General features: G+C 38.0%; 1 protein-coding gene and 1 long non-coding RNA gene across 3 annotated transcripts in view; one reads left to right on the plus strand and one right to left on the minus strand.

Annotated features, from left to right (window-relative positions):
• Window positions 1-6252: 6252 nt before the first annotated feature.
• The window catches only part of GRM5 (glutamate metabotropic receptor 5), a 559718-nt gene continuing 545859 nt past the window's right edge, over window positions 6253-20111 (minus strand). For both annotated transcript variants that reach the window (XM_027083628.1, XM_027083629.1), the window contains one exon: window positions 6253-11065. In XM_027083628.1, coding sequence (XP_026939429.1) covers window positions 10177-11065 — 889 coding nt within the window. In that variant the 3' untranslated portion in view covers window positions 6253-10176. The remainder of the gene's footprint in view (window positions 11066-20111) is intronic.
• Window positions 10996-20111, plus strand: part of LOC113607869 (uncharacterized) — a 44436-nt gene continuing 35320 nt past the window's right edge. The window contains exons 1-2 of the long non-coding RNA XR_003428126.1: window positions 10996-11089; window positions 18177-18227. This is a non-coding gene — a long non-coding RNA (uncharacterized LOC113607869). The remainder of the gene's footprint in view (window positions 11090-18176; window positions 18228-20111) is intronic.

Here is a 20111-nt window from a genome sequence, read left to right on the forward strand (position 1 = left end):
GTCACAGAAGGACAAATACTGCATGATTCCACTCATATGAGGTATCTCAAATAGTCTAACTCATAGAAGCAGAGAGTAGGATGGTGATTGCCAGGGACAGGAGTTAGGGGAGAATGGGGAGTTGCTATTCAATGGTTATAAAGTTTCAGTTATATAACATGAGTAAGTTCTAGAGATCTGCTGTACAAAGTTGCTGCCTACAGTTAACAATCTTGTATTGTAGACTTAAAATTTTTTTAAGAGGGTGGATCTGATGATCAGTGTTATCACCACAGTAAAAAAAAAAAAAAAAAGAGAGAGATTAAAATGGATGATTATACTGCATGAAGGCCCTAGAATAACTTTGAAAATCTTGGAAAGCTTGATCTAAGACAACTGTTTCAGCTTATAGAAGAAAAAAGAAGATCTAGAGAAGGGCGTTTATCTGAGTGGAGGAGGCTGCAGAACTGAAGGAGGCGCTTGACTAAAGTCATACACAATGTAGTTTATCTATTTCTAAAGTCCTTTCTTTTTTTTCCTTCACAGTTTTAAATATCTTGATTCAAATGCCTTGTCTTTGTTACATTCTCTGTATTTTTTGTTGTTATCGAATATTACTTTTTTACTTTTATGAATTACGAAGCATAGGTGATTTACTAATTCACTTTTTCATTTCATTTAATTTGATTGTAAATGTCGATATCAAGTTCTTTCTTACATTTAGTTCTGATATTTGCTACAGCAAACAATTGCATGCATGTGTGTGATCATGAGAGATTAGGATCCTTCTGAGTTCTGAATGGTTGAATTTATTTGTGTTGTTAGAGAATGATGCATATATGCTCAGGAATAAAAGTAGAATAACCAATTTTACATAGATGCGTGATTACATGTATTTTATATAGTATTCTATTACATCTAAATATCTAGCACTGTCAGTACTGCTACTAAAGCAGCTATAGCATCGAAGGAACATACTCCATGTGCACAACACTGTGCACGTAATGTACATTATCTTGTTTAAGCCTCCTGAAGAGCTCTAGTTATTAAACTAATGCTACTTCCCTGAACACTCCATGCACTATCTTGTGTCAGTGGATGGGCTGTTCCCTGTGCCTGAATGTTTTCCTCTCTTGTGTCCATCTGATCAGCATCTACTGATCCTTTAAAATTCTGTTCTTTGGAAATCTTTTAGGGAAGTGTTCCAAGATATTGTTCTCACCTACGTTCTTCCTCTTTACTTCCTCTTTGTCAAGCACACTTTACAGTATTTTTCACAATTAAAAAATTATTCTTTATAACTTTAACTTTTCCTACTAGTTTAGCAGATTTTATGATGCTCTTGAACAAGCCATGACAAGAAATTGCTTGCCCAAAGTCATGTAGCTCATCTAGTTATTTTTGCCTGTTCATATCATTACATTTAACATTTTATTTTTAATCTTAATATTTTATTTTTTGATTGCTTTAGATTTTATAGGCTGATGAATCTGCTGATAGTAGATTTGTTTCTTCAAAATATTAATATCTACTTTCTTTTTCTTGACTTAGAGTTTTCTCTAGGACATCAAATACCATATTAAATAGTAGTGATTTAGAGTGGGACTGTGTCCTGGTTTGCTCAGGACAGTGAAGGTATAAGCAGTTGTTCCAAGTAAATCCACTGTCTCAATACAAATGATGCTTGCACTTTATTTAACTCTCAGAAAATGTGTTGTTTGAGACAAAATTTCATTGTCACTTTAGAATTGTGCATGTATGGAATACATCTTTCATTCCTGATGTAATGGGAACTCTTCTGATATTTTTCTATTAGTATGTTGGCAATAGGTTTTTAATAGAATTTTTTCACCTTAAGAAATTTTCCTTTTATTTTTAGTTGTTAATTTGTTTTATTTTATTTTAATCAGGAATTGGTGTTTACTTTTATCAAATGTTTCTCTTATCTATTATATAGATTACATTTTTCTTTTAATATGTTAATGTAGTAAACTACATTTTTTATTTCCTAATATTGAACAATACTTAAAATCCTATGGTAGACTATATTTAGTCATGAAGTACTATTAGTTTATTACATTTCACAATTTGATGTGTGAATAGTTTATCTGGGATTTTAAAATCGATGTTTATGGGAATAGCTTATAACTCTATTTATGTCCCTCCTTATCTGATCTGTGTACCAAAGTTATAAAATCCTCATAAAATGAGCTATAGATATTTCCATGTACTTCTGTGTTCTATACCATGATGAAATTCTCCTAAAATGATTAGGCATATGCCACTTAGAGTTAAATATTTTTAAATTCCCTTTCATGATATTCTATCATTATTGGTTTATCTGTGTTTTCAAGTTGTATTTGTTTCAATTTGATGATTTATATTTTCCTAGAATATCATGTCACCTATATTTTCAAATCTATTAGTTCAGAGTTTTACCTAGTGCTTTCTTTTATATATCTTGTATATATGTAGCTATGACTCTTTTCTCACAGTATTAATTGTGGTTTCTCTTTTACTTGATTAAGCGTGACAAACGTTTGTCAATGTGTTGGTCTTTTCAAATTAAAAGACTTTTGTTTTAATGATCACTTTAAATTTTTCAGTAGATTTTTTTCTTGTATTAATTTCGATTTAATCAATGTTATTTATATTTTCTTTTTTTATTGTTTATTTTTCAACATCTTCAACTGAAATTTTAGTTAATTTAATTTTAGTCTTTTTTTTTTTTTTTTCGGTACGCAGGCCTCTCACTGTTGCGGCCTCTCCCGTTGCGGAGCACAGGCTCCGGACGCGCAGGCTCAGCGGCCATGGCTCACGGGCCCAGCCGCTTCGCGGCATGTGGGATCTTCCTGGACCGAGGCACGAACCCGTGTCCCCTGCATTGGCAGGCGGACTCTCAACCACTGCGTCACCAGGGAAGCTCTTTTAGTCTATTTTTTGATGTATACATTTAGAGTAAAACATTAGAGTACTGTATGCAGGGTTTTCTCTAAGTTCATTTCTATGTAGGATATAATTTTAGTTAAGTTTTCCTCTTCAGTCCAAAAATGCTCTTAGATGAGATATCGCCAGGATTTCTTTTGGATATCATTTTTTTTTAATTTCAAAATTTTATGACTTTTAGACAGTGAATCTAGCCTGTGTGATTTTTGCCTTTTGAAATGTGTTAAGGTCTCTTTCGTGGTCAAATTCAAGGTTAATGTTTATAAATGTTTCATGGATGATGAAAATAATGTCTATTCTCTGTTTAATACCAACAAAGTTCTAAATAAATTTGATTATTCATGGTTTTGTTATTCGTTTCCTCTATTATTTTTTTGGCTTCTTGATGTATTTGTGATTTAAATATATTAAAGAGGTCTTTTGTGATTGTGGAATTTGTGTGTGTGTGTGTGTGTGTGTTTCTATTAATCTTTACTTTGTATGCTTTAAAGCCATATTTTAAAGCACATATTGGTTCACGACTGTTCTATCTTCTGAGTAGATGTTTATCAATTTAAAATATCCCTTTTGGCCCTTTTAATAAATTTAATTTTGAATTACTTCTTGCCAGACATTAATATTCCTATACCCACCTTTGTTTATTTTGCCTTTTCCTCTCTCAGTGTTTTGCTGGGTTAACTGATGGTGCTGGTTCAGCAAATAACATCACTCAGTAACACAATTGCACTATTCTTTTTTAGGGCCTCTCAGCTTTCTTTAATTTATTCAGGCTTTTTATCTGTTTACTAGCCTAGTCATTATTACTTGCATTTTTCTTGGGTTCCTGACCCCAACTTAGTCAGTTCGAAATGGTTGTATCTCAGGCTTCTCTTATATTTAAAAAATTGAATTTGGGGCTTTTTGTTACCATGCCAAGAAGAAGAAAGCCTTCTTGCTCTCATACGGACAGGATAGAACTAGTCAGGATATTCCCCTGATTTTGTTGCTGATTTGTCCTGTATTATTAGAGTGGGTATTTGTATTCCCGGAATAAGACCTTTTCTCTCTGCATACATTTAGAGTGTTTCATGCCTCCTTGAAGAATGGGCTAATGCACTAGGGCTAATGATGTGATTTGAGCTCTTTAGAGACAGAAAGCATATGACAGAGAGTACCACAACATACAGGGAGGTAAAAGGTAGAAATCATTATTTTGAACATGCAGGAGTAGAAATGCATTAGTATGGTACATGTGTTAGATGCGGCCGTGTAATTTTGATTACTTAGGTAAATTAGAAAACACGTGAAAAAAGTTTCTAAAATAACTTCTGCATGATACTCCAATAGCTTTCTACTGCCCTTGGAATATAGTTCACTGGCTACTTAACATCAACTAATGCTACTATGTCACATATTGCTTCATTTGAGGCTGTTGGGAGTTAAGGAAAGCATCCAACATGTCGATTGAGAAAAAGAAAAAGAAAAAGAAAATCCTCAGCTTGACCCCTGGGAGTAAAGTTAATGTGCTGGTAGAGCTCTGAGAAATCAGAAAATAGGAGGAAAATGGATAATAAAATGTAGCAAGGCTTTCCATGATTCAGTAGAATGGCTCTGAAATGATTGATGATATCAATCCATGTTTTCTTCTCCAAAATCCTTAGGAGATCATCATGGAAATAGCAATTAATTTTCAAGACTAAAGGAAAAAGTGTCTACAAATTATAAATTTTATATCATAGCATTTCTAAAACTCATACTATGAAGTTCAACTCTGAGGAGACTACTTATAAGAAAAAAAACAAAACAACTTCCAGGGTTAATGCATATTAGCATATTTAAAGAAGAGTGGCAAGTTCTGAGATGAAGGCAGCCACCCAACCTGGAGTTACTATGATTTCCAAACTTTTAAAAATCTAAAACTTCTATTTTGTGAAACACTTATTACTGTTCAGCAGTTCAGAAAAGACAATTTACTATATTAAATTGCAATTTTCATGAACATATCAGTCATATAATTTATTATATAACATTTATCCTGTTATAGAAACATGCTAGTTATGTAAGGCTTTGTTTTATGTCAATGAGTAAAAATACAAGTTATATATAAAAAAGCCAAATGTGTCTGATATATATACCACATAACTAGCCTATTTGTATAAATGTTCATACAAAAAGACTTAGATGTCATGACAAAACCAAATGTGTTGGGTCTGGAGTAAAAGTTAATTTAAAATATTTAATTTTAAATTAAATTAAATTTTAAATTAAATTTCTATTGCATCAGCTGGTTTTATCTGGCCTCCATTGGTTCTATGGAGTCTTACACAACTCTTTTGATCTTTAGGAGATAATGTATGTAGTCTAGATATCTTACCTCAATCTCAAGTTTATATAAACATATGCCCATTTGGATTACTTCAGAATAGAAGACACTGAATTAGAGAGTTTGACCAAAAAATGGCTTTCTTTTTAAAGTTCAAACATAGTTTGTATCAACTTATATAAGAATATATGTATATATATATTAAATGTGTACAAATAATACAATGTAGGGAAGCAGAGAGAGGCTATATTTTAAAATTTACATTTTCTCTTCCATACATCATTCATATAGTCTACATTATGCTTTTAGGTTTTAGCCAAGTTGTTTTCAGGGGGTGTAAATTTGCTTAAGAATCTATGAAAGTAAAAAGTGATTTGACAAGTAATTTTCTTTTCTGGCAAAATTATATAGACATGCCCACACATACACACACAAACATACATACATACATACGCATATAAACATATACAGATGGACTCAAAGTAAAATATCTATATTGATGTGTGTGTTTATATACATATACAGACACACATATATATATATACACACACATACATACATATATATACACACATGTGCATAATCTATATTATTTTTGTGATGTTACATCTATCAACACAGATAATTGTGGAACTATACCTATAATTTGTATTGGTATTTCCAGACACAAAAAGAACTTATATTCCTTGTTTTAATGCTTCCTTGTTTTAATATAACTATTTATTTATGTCTTAAAAGGTATTTATAGGTGCCTCTGGGGACAGCATCTCTGGTTGGTTTGTGGTTGGTTTATATTTTCATTTTAATCTATTGTCCACATGCTGCTTTGTAAACCCCATAACTCGAATGTGTAGATCATTCAGAATTTAAGATGAATTAATAGTATGGCTCTTTGGGTCATAGAAAACACTATTAAGACAACAATCTAAACATTTAAGGGGAAGAATCTTAAAGTCATATCATAGTTTCTTTTTTTAATATATTTCAAAAAGTAACTGACTTCACAAACACCAGCTCTAACATGATTTAGACAACTGAGAAACAGGCAAGTGTATTTTAAAATACTAAAATAAAATACATTTATACAAGTACAAAGCAAAACAATGCTGATAAAAATGTTAAACTTTATGAAAAAAAATCATTTGCAATTCACATCAAAATAATTTAACATTCTCTATCGTTTTAATAGCACAAGCTGCAACAACAGAAAAAAAGACAGATATGTGCACATCATTTTAAAACCAAATCAGTTAAAGTGCAGAAGAAAGTAAGTACAAGCACTTGTAGCCCACACAAATCTTTTAGGATTGGCACCATCTCTCTAAAACATCTATATTCTATATAGATTTCTAATTACAACACCACCAGCAGCTGCCATTGAATTCTAGAAATACACACAATATACATAGTATATTTGTTCACATTGGGAAGATCAGTGAAATTCAGCCAACTATTTTATACATGCTTCGTTCTTCAACAGATAGTAGAGCATCTGCCAGGCCTCAGACCCTCTTTAAAGTGAATTCCGACTTATCTTTATGCTTTTCACTGATCTGTATTTTTTCACAGTATAAAATTGTAAATGGTAACTATAGAGATTCTGACAGCTTGAGGGTTATTAATAAGCTGTGGCTAAATGTGAACTCAGGTAATACCTTTGAAGTCTCCAAAACATGTACATTTTGCCGGGAGACTAGCACAGGAAATGCTTTTTCCTTAAAAAGTGTTTAATTCCTGGTTTGGAAGTCACAGAACTGCAGCAGAGCCATTATACAATTCATGGACAGTCAGAAATAGCGCCTAGTCTACCTGATCACGTGCTGGTAACAGCAGAAACTTGGGAAAGACTGTTACCAACAAGGATTGGCACATTGGGGGGTTTCTTTTTTTTCTTTGCTTCAATCAAATCTCATACTGTTTTCCTTTCCACACTCCCTTTCTGCTCCCCACCCCTACCCCAGAGAGTTGGTTCTGGTTCTTTCCAATGCAGATACAGTCTTCTCAGGCTGCCACCACTCTTTCCCACAATAGAAGAAGGGTGGACTTCTTAGGTAGTCCGTATAATTTGATCAAACCAGATCTTCTTTTATTCATTCTGGGACCAAACTGTCCTTTAGGGTCACTTTTCTGAAACTTAGCATTCCACTGTACTTTCCCCTTCCTTTTAGTCATGCTGGTCCTGACTGAATTATCACTGGGCACTAGGAACAGACTGTTTTCAAGGAAATTCAATGAAAATAGGTACTCAAATGAATTGTGAAGTTCATATCCTAGCCCTAGAATGAATATTCAGTTCTCTTTGTATTGTAGACTTATTACTTGGAACCTGGTATTAGAATTGGCAAAGAGACAGAGTTAGCATCATTCCAAAATAAAAGATCCCAAGAATGCATTACTAATAATATTATATATTATACAATGTATTGAATGAAGTGGCAAAGGGTTATATAAATACACTGAAAAATACATCTTGTTCTCCTCTAATTGAATAAATTATTTTTCTTATTACAGTTGACTATTAGCTCATATGGAATTATCAGATGGCAACTTATTCGCATTAAATTTTAATTTCTAACGGATTTTCTCACAAGGTAGTGTACTTTTAAAAGAAATATGTTACTAAAAAATTAGAAAGGAATTTGATCATGGAGAAAGTTTTAAAAATGTTCTTCTATTGGTCAACACAGTGAAACTTGTACTTAAGAATACAATGGAAACCAACGTAAGTGTTTTATGAAACAAAATTTTAAAACTCAGATAGAGCATACTTAGAAAGGTTTTGATACTTAAATCAAGACAGTAATCCCCAGGTGAATGCCACCCTTTTGATGAGAATCCAGGGATATTAATACTCAAAATATTTACATTTGTTTTTAAAGTAGAGGCAGACATTTGCTTTCAATGAAACCATAAAACTTAGCTAGATTCACTGTTTCAAGAGTCATTATAATATTTGGGATCGAGGGGCTCTGATGATGCTATTTTTAAATAGTCATTGGAGGTCTGATTTAAAAAAATTTATATTTTAGTAAATTAATGTTAGCTTTTAATGTTTTCTATTGGGAGATTTGAGTTAATATAATTTAATATAAGAACAGGTATCAGGAAAGTAAAGTGGAGCAGTATATTTATTATAACTTTTAAAAGTGGGGAATGATAAATTACGTTAATGGATATATTTCCATTTCTCAATTCCTTTTTTTAAGTAGATGTGAGATAAAAAATACTTACCAAAATGAGGATATTGAGCTAAAGGAAAAAGGTTTTTATTTATCTTTCTCTCTGCTAAAAATATACTTCTGCCTCATAGCAAATCTTTTTCATAAGGCTATCTTTAGTATAAGGCTGGGTCAACTGAACTTTAAATTTATAGGACACCTCCTCCTTTTATTACTATCCTTATTTAAAAATCAAAAACATTTGGCACCTGAGGATAGCTGTAATGGGAGGAAGAAAGAGATGACAGTGGATGCAGGTCTTGAGCTATGAATTCTACCTGTATGAGCCTATCAAAGCACAGGTATTTCTATTATAACTTTAAATCTCTTTTCTGCAGTTTTTAAAAAGTGACAGTATGAAGTGCACAAAATTATATTAATAATTATTTTAAAAAGGAAACTATTAATAATTGCTTTGCCTCTTTTTGGAATGGCTAAGAAAGATTGTGTGGTTTATATTCTTTAAGGTTCCTCTGTTTAAGTTTTCTGTATTGCTTTGAAAAATCTACATTTGTCATAGTTCATAGCTGCCCTGTTTAAGCAGCCAAGAAAAGTTAAAATCACTGCTCACTGGCATAGCTAAATCTCTGCTATGCCGACTTGACACAGTTTAAAATTTCCAGTGTATTAAGATTGTGTTAATTTTTTGAACAGTCCCTCCAATCATGACAATGTCTTCATTGGGTCTATGGACCGTTCTTCCAGTGGTGGGACTTGAAAAGAACAGAGGAGCTCTTTGTGCATCAGGTTTTCAAAAGAAAGGAATGAAGAAGCCCAAATGCGTACTTTAAATATTTTAGCTGGCAATGCATTCATAATGAGGAGTGGCCACATTTCATGAAAGAGATAGCCAAGCTGGAGCTCAAGAATTATTATTATAAAGAGAATTTCCAGCTACACAACGCACCCCAGTGAGGGAATTACAAAACAGTATTCCAGAAAATATTTTTTGCTACTCCAGTATTGATTGGCAACATGGTGAAATAGTCAAGTTCCACTGGTTTTCTTAGTTAATGGAGGTGAATTGAAATAACTAGGTGGAATCCAAGATGCAGGCTTTTGGAAGAGGATGTCACAACCAAATTGGAGAGGAAAGTCTGGTAAAAGCCCTACATACATCAGCGCAGCCCTCTTCATACAGTTGTGTGTTGTGTATGGGACACACTCACGTCAAGGCCTCAGTAAATACTGGGCCCAAGTACTGCTTTCCAAGGTCTTTAAAGGAAAGAAAAAACGAAAAAAAAAAAAAAAGAGGAAGAGAAAAGTTGACGTTTTGGTCCCAGATTTTGAGTTTGTTAGAAAATGTACATTCATGTTTGGTGAATCAAAGAATCTTCTGGGAAAAGAATTAACGTAAACAAACAAAACATATTTTTACAGTTGCTTATTAACTATGCCTTTTCCCCTCCATTACGCTGTTTCACACTCATTGCTTCCCTAGAGCAAAGCACTTAGTATGTAACTGTTTCAACAGACTCCTTGTCAGCCCTCAAAAACAGAAGCAGTGTTTCTTAAAAGCCCATGTTTTCTAAGGCCACTAGAAGAAGATCTGCCAAAAGATTTGTAGTTGGTGTCTTCGTCGGTTGATGTTGAATAGCACTATTAATCTCTTGTTTCCATTACAGGTGTCCTTGGCGTCTTCCACCTCGGGTTTTAATCAGGCGACTGTGTCTGTGGGAACACCGGAGGTCTCGGCTCCGTTTGGGAACCCAGCGTGGTTTCCAAGGACATTCACAATGACGAGGAGCTCTGAGTGTAATCTCTTATGATAAGTGTGTCGTATTTGGGAGACGATGGGATACAGAGGGCCGACTCGGACACTGGCGAGTTGGGAGTGGTACTCCCCGAGTCCACCGAGTCTCTGAAGGGGGACGGCGGGGTGAGAGCCACCAACTCCTCCAGGTCCGGCTTGCCGGCCGCAGCCTCGGGCCCGGCCGCCGGGGGCTCCCGGGCAGCGCCCCCAGCCGGCGGGGCCGCGGCCGCGGGCTGCGCGCCACCGGTGATCTCAATGGCGGGCAGCGGCTGGATCTCGGCGAACGTGGTCATGGTGGTGGGCAGCTGGATCTCTTTGGGGATCAGGTAGGACGAACAGAGAGGGGCGCCCGCGCCGGGGCCGGGAGCGGCGGTGGACAGCATCATGGAGTTGAGCTCGCTGATGTTGGCAGTGAAGCGGGTCACCACGCTGCTGATCTGCTCCATGAGCGAGCCCTGAGACGAGCTGCTGCGCGCCGCGGGCTCCGAGTGCAGCGACGGCAAGTCGTCGTCCGTGCGGCCGGCCGAGCCCGCGCGCTGGCTCAGCGTGCTAATGGGCGACGGCGAGCGCGGGCGCGCGGGCGCGGGGAAGTGCTCCTCGGCCTCCACCACGTCGTACAAAGCCTTGGGGCCGGCGTCCGGGGGCTCGGGCCCGCCTCCTCCCGCGCCTGCGCCGCCCGCGCCCGCGCCGCTGCCCGCGCCGCCCGCGCACAGGCCGCGGCTCTCCGTGCTCTTGGGGAAGGGCTTGATGACGGCAGTTTGGTTGGGGTTCTCTTTCTTGTTGATGTGGATGGACAGCCGCTGCCACAGGTGCTGCCCCCGGCTACTCTTCTCGTTCTGCGCCCACGTGACAGATTTTCCATTGGAGCTGCGGAGAGAAGAGAGACAAGAGGTGACTCCGCGAGGCCCCGGACGGGAGGGCTTCCCCGGTGGTGGGCGGCCATGGGACTCGGACTGGGGAGGGCTTTTCTTGTTTTCTCAGGAAATAGGGCATCAAAGGACACCAGGGAAAGAGATCTTGGACGTGGCTTTTGCTTGCTTGAGTGAAAGGCTGCTTTCTTGTATCTGGTCTTCCGTTCATCATGACCACGGAAGTGTGTCAAAGGGGATATTAGTGTGGATAAAGGGCTGTGTATGGAGATTCTGCAGTAGTTCTGAGACCACTCGTGAGTGCAACAGCTGGTTAGGCTGCAGACCTAGAAGCTAGGGCTTGCAGTATTGTGGTTGTGTGCAGACGTTCCGGGGACAGGGCACGGGCTTCCCAAAGTGGGCAGCCTCTGAAAGGAAACAGAACTAGGACCTCAGCTCAACCCAGTGATCAGAGGGCAGGGAAGGGGTAGGAGTCAGGGGTTACCAGGAAGTAGATAGTGTTTCCAATTCAGTTTTTATTCTGCACGCCCATGGTTGGTGCATTTAACTAGGGATTTCTGTAAGAACTCCTGACTTTGAACATGTTTGTACTTAGTCTGGCTTATCTGGTGGAAGATACAAATTCAGTGAACACATACACTAATTTGTAATTAATTAGAACTCTTCTACTTGGTAGAAATTTCCTCACGCATTTATTTTAAGGCCTCAAACTTGAATAACAATTCTGTGAGGGAGCGTGCAGTGTTATTGCCTTTGGCACCTAGCTTATAGTTTCGAATTAGGGTCTCGATGAGTGTTGTCTGACTGACGTGGTTTCTTAGGACCTTTCTCCCTCTTCTTTTCCCCAAGTAGTCCTTTTTCGTCTCTGCTCTGGGAACTGAAATCTGCTCTGGTGAAGAAAGAATCTAATGCGGCTGATGCCTCAGCCTCAGAGCCTGACTGTGCCTTCCTTACCTGGAACCACAAACTATCGAGAGCCTCACCTATGGTCAGGTGATGTGCTCTGACCTTCAGGGATCTTATATGGAGAGATCCTGGGGTGATTTCCCACAAAGGAATACAAGATCTCTGTAACTAGGGGCTCTGCTACATCCAGACAGCTCTGTTCCAGGTGCTGTGACCAAGAGATAGCCTTGGGCAGTCTCTGAACAAAGGCTTTGACCACCCAATTTTATCATCTCAGCTGGTGGCTATTAAACTTAATTGTGCATAGGACTCACCTGGGGTATTTGTCAAATACCCTGGTGAACCCCAGGAGATTCTGATTGTCCAGATTGGGTTCCACGGATCTATGCATTTTACAGGCACTCAGCCCCCTGCTCCCTAAAGTGATTCTGCAGCAGGTGTTTCACAAACTGAGAAGTTCTAACAAGAAGTTATCCTTTCTCCCTGGCTTCCCATTGCTCCCTTGGCCTCCTTGCTGGAGGGCTGACCCGCCTGTATCAGACAAGGGACTGAATTGTGTTTGGAGCCCACCTGCCTTGGGACTGCCAACTGCAACTTCGAGATTCTCTTTTGCTTGAGATGTCCACTCCCTTGATAAAGGGCCACTGTTTCTGCAGCCCCTATAACAACATGCTTCCTGCCTCTTTCCCACACTGCTCCCCATGTCTTCATCTGTCCCTTTCCACTTTGTGGTCTTCCTTTCTTTGCTCCTTGCACTGAAATCTCATTCCATTTAATATACCCAGTGTATTGCAACCTGGTGTCCTTCAGAATTCTTGAATGTGAAATGTCCTCCACCCTCACCCCTTTTCCTGCAAATAATGAACAAATTATTTCCAGGTTTGGAGGTTGCTGTGCATTCTCAGCACAGCAGAAGGGACCCTGCCAACCTGTTAACTTCCTTCCCAGAGAGTTTCAGGGTTTGTTTTTATGTTTTTGCATTAACCTGACCTGCCACCCTTTATGTTTTCAGTGCATTACTTTTCTTTTTCCCAAGTGTCCACTAACTTTTGGAACATGGCACAGAAGAAATGGGCCAGATGATTTATGGGATTTGATTGGGAGGATGGTTGCCAACAACCCCATTTCTCTCCTACTGGCAAGATAAGAAACAGACATGTCCGGAGGGACAATTAGTTTTTCAGGTAGCTGAGGCCACTTTTGACACAAAGCATGGGCTAGAAACTAGAAGTATAACTGGATTCATTCTACCAAGCTCTAGGAAAGTTTTTGCTCCCAGCACAGAGAGGTTTTGATGGAACATAACTTTAACAGTGACAGTCATTGGAATCACATGTAGCCGGGCTCCAAAACATGAGAGCAGATTAAAAAACCTTTGGGTTTTCAATGTGGGATAAGGAAACTGTCCTAACCAAGCAATCTGTACAAAGTACTGCCATCTTTCCTGGCCATGTCTTTGCTCACAGTGTCACAGGGTCTGTGGCCACTTGGGAGAGAGTGCACCGGACAATCTGAATAACAATGGAAATGGACAGAGGACACACCAGAGACATGGAGTCCAAATCTGAGCACTTCATTTCATTTCTTGGGTCATGGAATATTTTTTTCTCCAAAGCAAATGGAGATTCTTAAGAAAAAACTGACCTACAAGAGACGTTAATCTGTTTATCAATAGAATGTAGTTTCTATGAAGACAGGGACCTTATCTACCTTGTTCACTGGCATACAGCGAGATCTTAATGAGCGTTTGATGGATGAATAGGATTCTTAAGGCAACAGGGCTGTTGTGTGGTGTATGGAAAGTGCAATGGACGAAGGATCCTAAAATCTGTATTCTAATTCTGGATCTGCCATTCTGGACGCTTGGAAAATAATAATCTCCTTAAGCCTCAGTAAAAAAAAGCGGATAGTATATCATTTGGTGAAGATTGTTGTGAGGAGATGAAATGAGACAATGAAAGTGAAAGGTTCTGGTAAGGAGAAGGTATCTAAGATGTTATTTTTTGCATTCTGTGTGAATACGAAGTTTCAAGAAACAAAAATAATATATTACAGTCGGCCCTCTGCGGTTTCGCATCTGCGGATGCAACTCAAAGCAGTCAGGTCTAATGTTGGTTGAATCTGCGGATGCGAAACCTGAGGATACCGAGGACTGACTGTATTCATTGTACTGTGCGGTTTATGTAAGGGATTTGAGCAGCTTGGCGTTTGGTCTCTGCTGGGGCTCCTGGAATTAATACCCAGGGGATATGAAGGGCCGACTGTACCCAAGGCTGTTTTGAGCTTTGGTTGAGGAACAGAGAATTCAGTGCAAAGTAAATATTTATGGTAAGGCCATAACATACTTCTGGTTGTTCCTTCTTACCCTGACCGATTGTACCCAGCTTTGGAGTTACAGGGGTTTTTTTCTGCGGCGTGTCTTTTCTCACCCTATGCTGTCACCTTGGGCGATCACCTCTCCTCCACTAAATTTAACATTATTCCACTTCCAAAGTTTACTTCTTCCTGATCTTTCATTGAGCTGCCTCCTCTGCCTTTTCCTTCTTTTTAACCTAAGTACTTCCTATCTTTTTTTTTTTTTTCTTTTTTGACTTTTCCTTAATTGCTTTTTCTTGAAGGAAGCTTTCCTGACCCTGCTCCTGACTGGGTTAGATTCCCATTGTCCCTGCCGTAGGCACTGAATAACTCTTTGTTGTATGTCCATCTCATCTACTGGATGGAGTGTTTTGAAGGCAGAGACAGAAGGTTCTTCATTTCCTGTTATATCCACAATACCCAGTGCATTGCCTGCTCAATAATATTTTTTGGCTAATAATTGAGTGGATAAATGCATTCCATTTTTAAAAATTCATACTAATTACTTTTGTTAGAATTAAGTTTTAAAAATCATTCAATATTAATGAAATTCTTTTATCTTGAGGATCCATCTACTTCTTATATAACTCAATGTAATCATTAGTACTCAGTGTGTACTGAAAAGGATGTATGAAAAGGTATTTCATAAACTAAGTACAACAAGACAGATCTTGATATCTATCATGAAAATCACAAAGGAAGTGTTGATTTCTTTTTTGTAGTTCATATATATCTGTTTTAGTGAAACTTCTCAGTGATGACAGTTTTTTGAGGCAGTTACCAGTAGGGGACCCAGAATGTGGCTCCAAGATCTGGCCATGACTGATGTTGGGCAAGTCACTTAATACCTTTGAACCTCTTTGCTTATTGGTAAAAAATAGAAGTGAACCACCCTTTCTGACCTCACGTGATTTCTGGGAGGAACCAAAAGAGTAATATACATTAGGGTGTTTTATAAAGCATAGCACCTCTGCAAGGGGTTATCGCCATCAAACTTTCCATTCAATGGAGGTAAAATGTTGTTTATTAGTATTTAGGCTGATAATTTTTTTTTTTTTTTTTAAACATCAGGATTATACATTTGTCCTAGGGCCTGAGGTAAGAAAAAGGAACAAACTTTTCCTTACCTGTCTACAGCACTTCATCTTCCCCAGCTAATATTTTGGGCATTAGAAAAGGAGGAAGAGGAAAGAAGATTGGAGGGAGAGACAGAACCAATGGTCTGCTACATCTGGGAAGGAGGACAAACTGGCCAAACAAAAGAGAAGAAAACAACACAAAAACCTTGGTCTTTGCAGGCACCAATCAGCCCTTTTGCCATATATAATACTATGTAGTCTAGTGTTCTCATTTTTATGATGATTTGCTCTTTATTTCTGGAAAAACAAAAACCACAAAATTCAGCCTTTCAGTAAGAAAGAGGGTTATTAGAAGGTTAGGCTTTTTTGTTTGTTTGCTTTTTGTTTAGATTTTGGGTTTGCCAAAATGACACCTTCTACCTTTATTCTCAGAAGTTTGTTCTCCCTCTTCTCTTCCATGTGGGACACTTAACTAACTTATTCATTTCAAGCAGGCTCCAAAGGTCAGCTCAATGACCTCTCCCAATTTCTCTACTCATCCCCAAAACCTGCAGGCATTAGAGCATACTGCCATGGCGCACCGTCGTTAGGAAGCAACATGTTAGTAAAGAGAGAGTTTGACTGTCAAAAAACTCCAGGGATTTAGAATTTTTGTGTTCATTTTAAATGGCTGTTGAATGATCTGTGTGATTTTTTCCCCTCAGAACTCGTTTAGGGTTTTATTAATGGCATATAAGCAATTAAGATTCTCAGAATATTTCACTGAATTAAAAAAAAAACTAGGCCCTTATCCTCCTTTTGTTACATTACATTGTTTATTAATACTTTCCTAAGTTGCATAGTTTCAGGGCATAAGAAAAATCAAATGTATCCTCTGAAAATCAAAAAATTATTTTTATGAAAAAATTATCTTCATTACTAAACCTCTCTTTTTTTGTGATTTTTGAGTTAAGGGGTAGCCAGGAGAGAGGTATAGTAAGGTTATGAGCTTCCTAATACAAAAATGTATTTAAAAAATACAAAAACCTTGTAACATCATTAGCAAATATGTCTTTGGAATGACATCAGACAATATTAGGTCAATAAAATAATTTTATGAAGTAAGAATATTATAAGCAGAAAATTTGCAATTGCAGTTCCATTTTCTGCACATTTTCTTAAACTTTTAATTTTTAAAAATTTTTTAACATCTTTATTGGAGTATAATTGTTTTACAGGGGTGTGTTAGTTTCTGCTTTATCTTAAACTTTTATAAATCAGTCTATTTTACTTTCAGTAATTTGTTTTGAACTACAAAATATAGAAATATAGTTTTAAAAAATACTGAGGAATCTGATATTGTTTATATTCAGGCATTCTAAATTATGTGGGAGAATTTCTTTCTGAGCCTTGCCTAAAACCTGACATCTTGATTTTGACAATTACACTGAAAAACACACTGTAATATATAAGAAAATGGCAGAATCATCTATATAAATTTACCCACTTATAGCATAAATGGATGTAAATAGCTATTCTGCTGTCAAAAACAATTTAAATGGCCAGGATGATATATGCATTAGAGATGCACATATAGAGAAAAACACTTGGGTAAATGGAAATGAAGTCAAGGACTAAATTACCTGATAGAGGCATAATAATCAAAGCAATACCACCTGTTTTCATAGTGCTTTATAAAGCACTTTTAGGAACACTGATTATCAGAGGTTGATAGGATCAAAGTGTTTATCCTCCTTCCAAAAATGAGAAAACCGAGACTCAGAATAGGTGATTTACCCAGGGTTACACAGAAAATGACAAAGCGGGGACTAATACCATGTCATGATTTTCAATTCCATTTTCCATGACAGTACCCTGTTCATATTTGTTTTTTGAAGTGAGCTCTCCTTATTCCATGGCAGAGAGCCTCAGATGTAACCTGTGATGCTATGTGTGTTTAAGTAGATAAGTTAGTAGTAATTTGATTTATATTCTCTCTTACCCTGTATTGCTTTACTTCTTTTTTTTTTTTTTTTTTTGCCGTCAACGGGACAGTCACCATTGTGGCCTCTCCCGTTGTGGAGCACAGGCTCCGGATGCGCAGGCTCAGCGGCCATGGCTCACGGGCCCAGCCGCTCCGTGGCACGTGGGATCCTCCCGGACCGGGGCACGAACCCGTGTCCCCTGCATTGGCAGGCGGACTCCCAACCACTGTGCAACCAGGGAAGCCCTGCTTTACTTCTTAATCTTGACACTGCAATATATTTTGCAGTCTCAAGAAAACACCCTGCATCTCTCTTTGGTTGCTACCTCAAAGAGCACAGGTTGATTGAGCACCTATATTTGTCAAGGATGATGACTGGATGCCTTTATGATGAAGGCCCTTGAAGCTTACAGCCATATACGTTAATATTATAAGGCAGTTTCAGCCTTTTTTTTTCATGTTGTGATTCAGCAGAAGACAGTTGTCCTGTGTATAGCACACTTATTTTCTCTCTGACTTATTTTGGAATACCAGTAAATGAGAGTGGTGTAATTTCAGGGATAATCTTAAATCTGCACTATTTTGAAAATTTTGGTATTTCATCTAATATTGGTAGTAAGTGATTTGTGGTACCTTTGCCAATGATTTTGATTCATTGGTGCTTTTTGATATTGCGGCTGCGAGTTACTGATGTAAGAGACTTCCCTCAAAGAGGGTATAATTGATTTCAAGAGAACATACTTACAGAAGAAGGCTAGCAATATGAATTACAGTATTCTGATAGAGGTTGTTTTCCTTTTACCTAGGACCTTGAAATGAGGACGCAGATGGCCAGGAGGAAGGATGCTAAACATGAGGTGAGTGAGAGATGGTGGAGCATGGGAACAAGCAGTCAGTTCATTGAGTTCTTAGAGGGGACGGATCACAAGGGATTCAAACCTTCACAAGAAGAAATCACTTCTAGTGGGAGGGGGTTGGCCAGGGAATGTTGCCTGCCTACAGGAGGCAGATTGCACCTAGGCCTTGAATAATTAGTAGGTTATGGCAAAATCCAAAAAGAGAGTGCTAAGAATTGCTCTCCAGGAAGGATAGCAGTGACAGAAGTCCAGGAATCCACAAAGAATTTTCCAGGAAATAACCAGTAGTCCAGTTTGACTGTGTAGGTATAGAGTAAGAAGTTAAAGCATCAGAAGGTAGAGTTTAGACTTTTTTGTCTGCTGTAAAAATTCTTCCTGGCCACCCCTGACCTACAAGAGTCTTCTTTCTTCTATTGGATTGGCCAAAAAGTTCGTTCAGGTTTTCCGAAACATCGCACAGGAAAACCCGGACGAACTTTTTGGCCAACCCAATACTTTCTTTTGCTATTTTAATAACTCATTAGTAATCAGCCTTGGACTTCTTATTAGTGTCTGGAATAAATGGGTGGTCTAATATGTTAGACCAGAAAGATGCTCTGATTATTAGATACATATGTCATCTACATGCTTGATCAATCAATAAATGAATATATCAAGAAGTACCCATCATTTTTCTCTGTTGTTCTTCAACTGTAAGAATTCTCTGTTGCTATTTAATATTTTATGTATTTGATCATCTTTCTCGAGCCCAACAAAAACAGTTGAACTCAGGAACCATATATGCCATAATCTTCTTTAAACCTTCACCACAGCTTCATCCATTGACCTTATTCCTTGTCTGGCCCCAGTCCTGGTCCTACTTCAGGAAGACGTTCAAGCCTAATTAATATTTACGTTAATTAGTCCTTCAGGCAATGAGGAACCAAGAAGATTTGACACAAGCAATAGTGGTACCCAGAGTAGATTTAAGAGCTTGTTTTAATAGTGCAGGGATACAGTGTAAGATGCTAACAGTTGTGGCCAAAATGAGGATGGAAAGGAACATATTGCTATGAAAACCATTGTGAAAAAAAGACATTTGTCCTTGCGCTTTGGGTTTTTCTTGTTGGTATTAGAGGAATTCAGAGAAAGGGTTGCTCACGGGGGAAAGAAGTTTCAGGGAAGGATTTGCAAATAAAGTGGAGCTTACCGAGGCCTTAAAGCCTGGGGAATGTTAAAATCACATGGATAAACAAGATCCGGTTAATATACATCTCGCATATACGGCCAAGAAACTAATGCCATGTGTTTAACCCTGTGAAACCCTTCCAACAACCCCGTGGTGGACTTTTGCCTCTCTTTTAAGTAGCTGGAGCGGGAGTAGTGGCTGCATGCTTCTAAGATAATTCCCTCAGAGGACATCTTTTAGTAGGCATTTAGTCCCTAATAAAATCCTAGCGGGAGGAGAACCATTCAGCCCTATTTTAACTTACCTTTGGTCTAACAGCAGCGGAGCCCTTTTCAGAATGTTCCATGGCCAATCAGGGTGGGTTATTAAAGGGCCTGATGGTCTAGGATTGCTGCTACTTCCCCCAAGTTTTTATAAAGAGGAAGCATCTAACGCAGGGCATGCAGGAGCGTGTGCCAAGCAGAGGTAGTTTGTTGGATCATCACAGAGTTTTCTTTCTCAAATTAAGCTATTTCTTTCGATCCATAATTCAGTAAGCCAGACTCAAAACTAAACTCCTCATACTGAGATATAAGTTCTAGGTTTAGTTGAGGTGCTTCAACTAAGATTAGAAGATTTTTTTTTTCCAAAATAGGAAATGATTTTTTTTCCCCAAAACAGGAAATGATTTTTTTCCCCCAGCCATCACTATAATGCCCAGATTGCAAGTGAGTAAA

This window comes from Aethalodelphis obliquidens, unplaced genomic scaffold, assembly GCF_003676395.1.
Source record: "Aethalodelphis obliquidens isolate GAN/ISIS:26980383/991018 unplaced genomic scaffold, ASM367639v1 scaffold50, whole genome shotgun sequence".
NCBI lineage: Eukaryota > Metazoa > Chordata > Mammalia > Artiodactyla > Delphinidae > Aethalodelphis > Aethalodelphis obliquidens.